General features: G+C 40.0%; 1 protein-coding gene across 1 annotated transcript; it reads left to right on the forward strand.

The window, feature by feature from the left end:
- The first annotated feature begins 2,827 nt into the window (after positions 1-2,827).
- stmn1a (stathmin 1a) lies at positions 2,828-6,091 on the forward strand. The gene is made up of 5 exons (XM_035183547.2): positions 2,828-3,007; positions 4,521-4,563; positions 4,658-4,830; positions 5,013-5,204; positions 5,299-6,091. The coding sequence occupies exons 2-5, from the start codon at positions 4,548-4,550 to the stop codon at positions 5,374-5,376; spliced, it is 459 nt and encodes a 152-aa protein (XP_035039438.1). The 5' UTR covers positions 2,828-3,007; positions 4,521-4,547; the 3' UTR covers positions 5,377-6,091.
- Positions 6,092-10,929: the final 4,838 nt, after the last annotated feature.

Below are 10,929 nucleotides of genomic sequence, written 5' to 3' on the forward strand. Positions count from 1 at the left end.
AGCATCACTGTGACAGAGCGCTGATTTGCTCCTCCTGTCGTCACAATCATGTTAAGCTAAAAATAGTCCCAAATCAAATAGTGCAGGATAGGTCGATTGAACCTAATTTCGGTTCAAGCTTTTGCGTTTACATAACTCCTGACAGTTTTATTTCAATAAACAAAACTGAAACTGTGCAGCAGCGAGTCACAAAGATTCACTTAAATCTCACGCGGTTTAGTGGTTGGATCGGATCTGAACATAAATTAATTAAGAAGAGCTACTTTAACTTCAACAGAACACTCTGTAAACAACTTTGATAATGAATGAGATTAACAGAGTCAGAGAGAAATCACGATTTCTGAACATTTACAGGCCGAGGCGACACTATAATGATGGCAGGGATAAAAAAAAGATGATATAAAATATGGGTCCTATTCTGAAACAAGGTAGCTGCAGTTTTCTGGTTCTGTGATCTATTTTCCAAGTGATTGAATCAATACTCTCAGCGTGAAAAAGCACATATTCTAGGATTTATTGGTTTTGTCCACATTTAGAAGAACACTGCCAGTCTTTTATAGGATAGTCTGTCAATCAGTGTTAAATCACACTGTCGTCCCTCTGAGGATGTGATTTTGTAAATGTTAAAACTCCCTGACATCTTGTTAATGTGACATTTTCACCTTTTACATTTATCTCAAACCTCATCACCTCTGTGCACTTCCACACGTCTGTCCAGCTGAGCAGTGCTGCCCTAGTTAAATAACAAAGCTGTGTGTGCTGATGTGACTGGCATGTATCAGCAGCACTTCAGGAAGGGCCGGCTGCAGCAGACTGCTGCTACCAGATTCCTGTGCGACCGGTTGCTTTCTGCTGTCGGCATGTCTCAGTCAGACGCTGTGTCAGGGATGGGACTCACAGCAGCATGTCGTCATTTCCATAAAAATCTTTACATGCTCCTGTGGTGGATTTATTTGATGACTACATTTATATCCCAATTCACATGTAAGATTTTTTTTTGCATTTAAATGAAAGATAACATTGATCTTATATTTTTCTCATTGGTACCCCGTCCTCTCCCTAGTTACGGATTAAAGACACTTCACCACAGAGGAAGACTGCTGATCTAAGGGCTTGAGCCTAAATGTGCTTTCTGGCTCTTTTCACTGACGGCTCCAATATCTAAAACCATTTGATTTCCTACACATGCAGGGACATCTTCTAAATACTATACAATTCTGTATTTTCAGTTCATTTAAGGCTTTGGAAACATAACCACAGACTAAATTCATGAAAGGGGAGAGATATTCTTTATGATTAGTTTTGAAGTTAGGGTCTATAGGGGACATTTTTGGACAGAAAAAAGATATGCCTGTTTGGATTTATTCATGAATCCTCATGTATTCTCCTATTTGATTTTTTATTCTACTGAAAATATCCATCTATCCATCCATTCGTCATATATTATGCTTTTTTAGCATCTCAGGGGAGTTGAAGCCAATCCCAGCTGAAATTGGGAAAGAGATGGGGTACAGCCTGGACAGGTTGACATTGTATCACAGGGCCAACAGAGGTAAACAACCATTCACACTCATATTCACACCCACGGACAATTCAATTCCACAATTAACCTAATCCCAATCTGCATTTTATTCGGATTGTGGCAGAAAGTCGGAGTAGGACATGAACACAGACACGAGGTTTGCAAACTCAGACAGGCCCTGGAGAAGCTGGGATTCAAACCAAGAACCAGGGCGACCTGTGCAAAACACTGTGCCACCATGCCATGGAATATGTTTCTCATTTCTATTTCAGTTGATGTTATTTTGTTTATTTATTCTAGGTCCTCCTCCTATTACTCTGACATGATGTAATGTTGTGCCTGCTGCTAAGTAGCTTTCGCATATACTGAATATTTATTTGTGTCATGTTTGCTCCCTAAAATTACAAATCAAACATTTGTCCTTCTCTGTCATTGAAACATTTTGAATGTATGACTGTATAAATATTAACTACTAATGGACTAGTGCACTTTACGGACAATTCAGTGATTCACATGTCTAAAGTTCATGCTGGAATATGGTTGGCTGCCAGACTACATTGGATGCCACACAAATCTGCGTTTGTCAGACATTTTCTTTTTTTACGTATAAGCTTTAAACATTGATACACCTCTCCGGGGCTGTATTACTCTTTTTTGCGTCTTTTCTTCACAGCAGCCGGACTGAACACATTCATACAACTTCAAATCCTTTTTTACAACACAGCGGTAAAGTGGACTGATGTCGTACTGTGTCACTCAAAACATCAACATAATTTGCCCTGTACAGGCAACAGTTGAAAACAGAAATAATAAATAATTATAAATAATGTGTAAAAATGTAATTTAAGTGCATCATGTGCTGGACAGCCTGACTTCTTATTATCTAAGCAATACTAGGTTAAATTCAAACATGCCTTGGTTACAACACAATAAGCTAAACGTATTGTTGATAAAGAGGGAGATTTGTGACAGTGCAACTTCCATCATCCATTATGACTGACTGGGTGGAGCCACGACAATAAAAACCACTAAAAACAGTTAAAAACGCACCTTATTCCCGCCACTTGGTGTTTTATCTCATCAACTATTTCCATCAGATCACTGTGGATCGACATTTGAACCTAATTTACGTTGTGGGGCGACATTAGACACTTGAACAGCTGGAGCTCATTGTCTAAACCTCGAGGTCCAGACAAACTACCACTCCCATGAGCGCCGGGGAGTTTTTTTTGGGGGGGGGGAACCGACCAATGAGCGGCGGTGGACGGCGTGACGGCGCTGTTTTCGGTCCATTAATGCGCGCTCCCGGCAAGCTCGCTCACAGTCAGACAGTGCTGGTGGCGGAGCAGCATCATCGTGCAGCGCGCGGAGAAGAAGCAGCTGAAGAAGAAGGAGGGTGTGCCAGACTTCATCATCTCCAACAGGTCCTCTGTGCTCCGGGAGTCCACGCCGCCGGCAACACACACACACACACACACAAGCGAGGCAAGTACTTTCATGGCGTCTGTGCTTTTAAGGGATTTTGTTTAATTTTACTCCACCGTTATTGTTTTTATTGTGTTTGCTAGATAAGCACCTGCGCCAGCTGCCGTGATGTCCGGCAGGTTGTTTTTGGCCATGTAAGACGTCGTTGTGTTAATTGTTTAATTTGAGGTCGTTTTAAAGGATAAAAGTTGGCAGACGGCTGCGTGGGTCGAGGCCGCTCATGGCGGGTCTGTTCGCCTTTTGTGTGGCGGGAGACACTGGCACAGTGGGCACCGACACACAAGAGGACCAGACTTCGAGGGCTTCTCTCATTTCTGCGTGGCAGAAGGTGACATTCTTCCTCCTCAGTCTCTCTCCGGTGTGAGGAAACCTCTGTAATCATGATTTCGGGTTCAGCTTGAGCTCGTCTTTGTTTGCAGCTGCTGTCAGACGCGCCTTTGTTCGGTGCCGTTGGTTAAACGACACCGAGCAGCTCAAAGGAAGCTGAGTGGGAAGGAGCGACGTGCTGTGTCGTCGGGATGGAGTCTGGCGGCAAATCACCCTCATGCCAACTGTCCGCGTCCGGTGTGGACCTCCATCCCACCACGTTCAAAACGCGTCAAGAATCACATTTTCCTTTTTCAGCTGCCATGGCCTTTGCATGGGAAGTGAACGGCACGTTTTGAACTGGTTCACAGCCTTTGTGGAAGATCAGGGGAGGGGTCCTCACTCACTGAGCCCAACCGATGTCTGTGACCACACGATGGCGTGACAGCTGCTGTCTCTGCCCCCGCATTCCCACATGTTGTTTCGTATTTAAAGTTTTGATGATTAATATTTCTGCTGTGATATGTGATCAGCAGGATGCGGGCATTGCGTGTGTGTTGGGCTGTGCCACACTTGTGTCTGCATGTGCGCCCCCTCCTCCTCCTCCCCCCTCTTCTCCTGCGGCTCAGACACACTGTGGAAAAAAACAGGTGCACACCCATGACCATTGTCTCCGGATATGCTCCTTGCTTAACTAATCTGGTTTCAGATGGTGCATATTGGCGGTTTTGGGGAGCTGACCTCGGGCCTGTTGCACCTGGCACCGCCTGCTGCACCCGCCCTGCTCAGCCTTTTGTCTCGGCGCTGTGGCATGTGTCCTTCATTATCAATTAACGCGGCGGTTAAGAAGCTCTCCTCGGAAAAACTCCCCCCACATCTCAGAAGAGAGTTGATTCTGCGCATCCATCTGAATGTCAACGGTGCCACGCGTTTGAAGACCAAACAATGGTTTCTGTGTGTAACACGCACACACTGGATGCCAGCGCCGTTTTGTGTGGATTGATGGGCGGTGGTTGGTTAAGTTTCCAAAGACGGCCACTGGGTGGCGCCATAGTAGCCCTGTTTCTGTCGCCGGGCTTGTTTTGAAAGAGGCAGTTGCGTTGGAAACGGTGTAAAAGAGCCACTAGAGGTCGCTAATTTTAGAGTCATCAAATACAGTGACTCAAAATTGCGTCAATCTGACCTTTCCTTCCATTTCCTCCTTTAGGTAAATTGACCTGCAGCACTCTTAAAGATGGCAGCCGCTGAAGGTGAGTTATATCATGTTTAAAAAGTGAAATTCTGATCTCTACTGAATCAACTGATCAGTGGGCTTAAACTCTGTCTTGCGTTTCCTGTGTCCAGATATCAAAGTCAAGGAGCTTGACAAGCGGGCTTCTGGCCAGGCCTTTGAGGTCATCTTGGGTGATGGTACCTCGGATCCCAAGGGTGAGTTCCCCCTGTCTCCTCCCAAGAAGAAGGATGTCTCACTGGAGGAGATTCAGAGGAAGCTGGATGCTGCAGAGGAGAGACGCAAGGTAAAAATTACTCATTGTTAGAAACGTTCAGCCCAGAAATCTGCTTATTTATCCGTGAGCTGTTAAAATCACCGGGTTGTTAAGCATGTGAATCTTTTATTAGATGTCAACTGGGGAAATGTAAATTGTGATGAGCTGTAGACAACATTTTATTCATTTATATTTTAACAATTCTTCTTTAGAACCATGAGGCGGAGGTTCTGAAGCACTTAGCTGAGAAGCGTGAGCATGAAAAGGAAGTGCTACAGAAAGCTCAGGAGGAGAACAACAACTTCAGCAAGATGGCAGAGGAGAAGCTTAATCAGAAGATGGAGGCCAACAAGGAGAACCGCACAGCAATTATGGCAGCGATGAATGAGAAATTCAAGGAGAAGGTCAGTGTTTGAGCCCAAGTTTAAAAAGATTCCCTTGCTCCACTTTTTTTACCGGGGTGTTGGATATTGACGTGTCTTTCTTTTTCTTTAACAGGACAAAAAGTTGGAGGAGGTGCGGAAGAACAAAGAAACCAAAGATCCCTCCTCTGAAGAAGGCACTTCGGAAAACTAAAAGTTACAAAAGGGATTGTGTGTGTATAGGGTTTTTTACGTATCCAAAGATTGATTTATTTTTCGTTTGGCCAGTATTTCTTTGTGTTCACTACTCACCTTTTTGAAATAAGATAGTTCCACTTTGTGAATTTTTCAATTCTCCTGCTATAAGTGTTCTTGCGCTGGTTTTAAATGTGGATCATTTCCTCCCCTTGAGTCTAATCCATTTAATATGTAGCTAGTCGATGCAGCTTCAGCCCTTTTTGAAACTTAGCAGTGTACTTAACCTTTTTGAGGAAGCATGTTTCTATGCATAGGTCTTTAATCCCTGCTTATTTCATGCGTTTTGAAAATGTCCCTGTGAATCGCACCTGTTCCCGGCACTTACTGTATATTAAAAAAAAAAAAAAAGTAGCACAAGGTTTGATCAAGGCGTTGGCTGTTATTCATGCAGGTGTTAGTGCAGCTAATCATTTGTTCCTGCAGGTCATGTTTTTGTGCCACTGCTGATTTTGCTCTTGTAAAACCTTGGGTTTGTTCTTCAAAAGCACATGACTTCTTGCTGTATAGCTGTGAATGAACATGCCAGACATGAAAATGGATGCCATCTTGAACATCACTGAAGAGGGGTCTACACATGGAATGCAAAAGAGCAATACACTGGCATCTCAATAGATACAGTGGCTAGTTGACTTGAACTGTTGTACTAAAACAAATAAAAAAAGTAACCTCAATCTATGTTTTGCTTTGATTGAAAATGGCAGGTGTAACTAGAACACAATCTCAATGCAGCTTCTTCCAACATGGAAATTAATTCGTTTAGTATTGCTTTCAATGAGTAGTAAACACATGCATTACTCTTCTAAGTTAAGAGTGGTGCAGAAAATGTATATAATGAATGGCCCTTTTAGGAGCAATGTGAGGTAACTCATCACTAATACTTCCTTCATGTCTCACAGCTAAACTGTATTACAAGGCTGCTCAAAAGCATTTAGCCCCCTTCTGGAGAATTGGAAAGGTATTGCACTATTCACCACATTCTCTCCAGGTTAGTTGTTTTACATATTGGCTTATTACGAATACTGTCAATTAATACCAAATGCTGCTTCTTGGAGATCTACAAAGTCAAACACTTAGAAGGACACCACGCCTCCGGCTTATGGTGATAACAGATCTGTATTGATGACATCACCATTCCTAAGTCCATGGGGTAGATTCATAATAAGTCTTTGCTTCCCTCTGGTGGTGACTCAGGTGAAATTAAAATTGGAAAAGGCTGAATCAAACCGGTTGTGTTGCCATATTTTACATTTAGCTGATGCTTTTATCCAAAGCGACTTACAATAAGTGCATTCAACCATGATATATAGGCATCATGTTGATAATTGTTTGAATAAGCTGTAACATTCTGGCTAGAACAGTGTAATACAAATTTTACAAAGTTGAATATTATCATATTTGAGAACATGAGCAAACCTGAATTAAACAACTCATGACAGTGATAAGATACTAAAGGTTGAACACATGATTGAAAATTTATATTATAATATTCTTAATGTGGTTGGACAGAGGAACAGAGTGATGGTATATAAAGTTTATGTAAAAGGTATATTTTAGTAAAAAAAAAAAGATCAGGTAATTATAAGATTTAATAATTTGCTTACAAACGATTCCTGTGAGGTTTAGTCTGCTTCAACCCCAGTTAAAAAATAGTGTCAGAAGGCTTCACGGTCTATACACCATGAACCATACTCTTATCTTTAAATCCCTGATTTGATCAATGAAACTTCAGTATTGGACAGCCATACTGGAGAAGAGATATTTCTGCAGAGGGGGAGGACTTATGAAGATGCTTTCATGCCATGTTAATATTGTAACTGCTGGGCTTTTTTAATCTATGGCAGAGCATCATACATCATTAACTGAAATGTTTTGTGTGTAAAATCTCATTTTTAAAAGGAACTAGTAAATTATTTAGTTGGTAATTTACTTAGTTCTTAAATAACTGAAGATGGGTAAAAAGCACACATTAAGAATAACAATCTAGTAATATTGGGTTAATTTAAACCAGTACCCAAGCCGAGGGTTGTTTTGACCTGTAGTTTTAATGTTATTTCTTAATTGCTGTTGGGGTTATTTACCAGACATAAAACATAGTCTTATCGAAAACTGTTACAACTATTATTTTCAAACCAGTTGTAACACTATTAGTTACTGGTTGTTAATAATATGTGTATCTTTAGCAGTTTTTAATGTTACATATCTCGTTTTTACAACTACCAACATATTTGCGACATCTTCAAAAGTTTCTTTTATTTAATTATACATCATAAAATGGAAATGCTCACATAAAGTACATGTACCTAAAATTGTACTGGAGTACAGAGTGTATATACTTCGACTACTTCAACTTATGCAGGAATAATGTCTACAAAAATACTGCTGTAGAATGTAAATGCTCTGTTTTTTATTTGTTCATGTACCATCCAAGGAAATTTCTTATTATTCTTACTTAGTACATCAGCGTTTTCACTGTTCATGGTAGGAAGCTGCATTTGGAGTTGTTCTTTTCAAAGAGCCCACTAGAGGGCAATGTTGTTCTTTCTGTCGCTCTCTGCCTCACTGCAATCATCTGTATCAGTTACTAAATCCATTTTTGTTTTGTTCACCAAAAAACTATATTTGTAGATCACAACAGGAAGTTTCTCACTAAAATGTGATTACTACAGTTTAGTTGCCTCCCATACTGACTTTGTAAAAGTAACTGATATTTCTCAAATATAAGGGTTACCACCCTTTAGTGACATCTAGTGGTGAAGTTGCATGTTGCAGCTGAATACCTCTCACCTCACTCTCCACTTCCCAACATGAAAGAGAACCTGTGGCAGCCTTCAGTTTTCATAAAAACTCAAAAGGTGTTTAGTTTGTCAAGTCTGGGCTACTGTAAAAAAAAACATGGCGGCCTTCGTAGAGAGGACCCTCTCCAGATGTGAATATAAAGTATTTAAATATAAAGTCCCATTCTAGGGTAAGGAAAACAACAATTTGTACAATTTAGATGAAACACACTAGTGAAAAACATCACTAGGATTATTTTATATTCAATTTTTGTCAGTAGATCCTTTTCACCTAAATATTACACACTGGACCTTTAAGTATAAATCCTGAATTGAAGGACTACACAGTATCAATGTGCTTTTTACATCTGTTACTTACAGGTAAACACAGAAATACTCCAATGTTACAGTACTCAATTAGACGACAAGTTCTTGTTTTCACACATCAAGTATAATATACAAGTATTATCAGCAAAATGTGTATTATCTAACTTTAATCACTTTTTATGCAGAGCGCCTGGAGGTATTTGTCAGATATATTTAATATACTATTAGAATGTTATTCCACATATAATAACACAGAATTACTATTTTACTGGTTAATCAAAGAGGAGAAATGGTTTGACAACAGAAAATCTTAAGGTCTATGTTCATTGGGCCAGTAGATATAATATCAAGAGCCCATCAGTGTATTGGACTTCATCCTCTGGGGACCCTGAAGGTTTGTGTCAATTCATCTATTAAATGAGATATTATGAAGGATAAGTTAAAGCAATGACCTGCAGATGGCGCTACAGGAGAAGTTACTGGATCAAGAGGGTCTGGAGGGTTCTCAACTTCATACAGCCATTGTTGAGATGTTTCAGTGAAAGCCACGGTCAACTTTATATAAAGATGGACCCAGGGTCTATCCAGACTGGGACAATAATTCAGGCCAGGAATTTGACTCCTTTCCAGGCCAACCTTTTAACGGTTACCAGACTAGCAAACAAGTAGGCGGCCATCTTTTCAATGACGTCATCTTTGTCAAGTGCAATAAGAATCTCCTTCTCTGTTGCCACAACCAAAACAGTGAAAATATGATATGTCAAGGGCTTATAGTTTGAAATTCTACACCAGAATGTCCTGATATTGTTTGGGTCAGACTCTGAGCTGGTGAACTGTCATTTTTTTGTTTGAAGTTCGTCCGGGGTCTTTAAGTAAAAGTCCTTGGAGCGGTAAAAAGGCCGGAGACAAACGTTGAAAGTTGAATGACTTATTATGGACGTCTGATTTGATTTCCACATGAGACAATAAAAGGCATAATGAAATAGAATATTGTATTTATATGTTTTTTATCAAAATTAAAGGCAAAATTGGCAAATCTCATAACTTGCTCATATATATATATTTTTTGATCCTTAAGAGGTGACACAGATATTTCACCTCACTCTTGTTCATGGTGACCCCAACTCTCAGTTAGGCTAGTTTCTAAAGGTTTTATAAATATGGCACTCATAACTTGCTCATAGAAAAAAAAAATTGTTTAAATCTTTGAGAGGTGACAGATATTTCGCCTCACTCTTATTCATGGTGACCCCCACTGTCTATACAGTATGTCAGGTTTCAGAGGATTTTACTGTAGAATTTTTGAGAAATAAATAATATTTAAAATCTGCATATTAGCAATTAGCAAATTTGACTATTTTTGTTGTGGCACTCATAACTTGCTCGGTTAAATATTATTAAAAAAATACTTTCACCTCACTCTTGTTTATAGTGACCCTTACTGTCTAAATGTCAAGTGTCAGAAGGTTTAAATGTAGAATCTTTGAGAAAATTAAAGGCAAATTTGGCTACATTTTCATTAGTGCACTCATAGCTTGCTCATATGTAATATTGTTATACATTTTTTATTCCTTGAGAGGTGAAACAGATATTTCACCTCACTCGTGTTCATATTTAGTGTTGCCAAATAAGTGAATTTGAAAGGTTTGTCACCTCATTACTGCTTGCTATATTACTGCTGGCCAAGTTATCAGTTCAAGGCCAAAAGGACCATCAGGCCAGCAGGAAATGTCCCGGTGCTCCCGATGTGCAGTCCACCACTGGATGGACCACGAGTCTCCACTTCCTTTCTATCCAGTCATTGTTGAAATTTGATCCAAAGTGTTGGACCAACGCTGCTGATAGCACAGCTAATATTCATCAAACAAATCCTAATAATGCAAACTAATTTTTGTATTTGCAATTGCAAGTTAAAATAGATAAACTCAAGCACCTAAAATCATATTAAAATGTATTATTTGAACAATGAGTTACTTTCTAACAATGTGAGCAGATAAGAGTAGGAAGGAGAAATTAACTATTTCTCATTGGGCCCATGAACCTCTAGAACACCATCAAGAACCTCTGAGAGTCACAGTCTGGGAGCTGCTATCTCAGCATCACATATTAACTGTAAAATATTAATTAGGTCCTGTAGAACATCTGTCAAACCAAATAAGCGCATTTAGATCCCGGCTCTTTCCTGCTCACAGAAAGTACCTGGCTGAACACATGCTGTGAATAACACAGGTGACAATCACGGTGTCACTGTGAAATCTGATATTTTCTGAAATGTACGACTGTTCTGAGACAAAAAAAGGTTTGTAGAGAAAAGGAAATATCACAGCTGTCAAAGTCCATGCTGGAGAAGTCCTTCACAATGCCTGATTTGCTCGGCTGTTCTTGCACAGAAGAGATTACGAAAAATG

The sequence above is a fragment of the Hippoglossus stenolepis genome, chromosome 17, assembly GCF_022539355.2.
Source record: "Hippoglossus stenolepis isolate QCI-W04-F060 chromosome 17, HSTE1.2, whole genome shotgun sequence".
NCBI classification, from domain to species: domain Eukaryota; kingdom Metazoa; phylum Chordata; class Actinopteri; order Pleuronectiformes; family Pleuronectidae; genus Hippoglossus; species Hippoglossus stenolepis.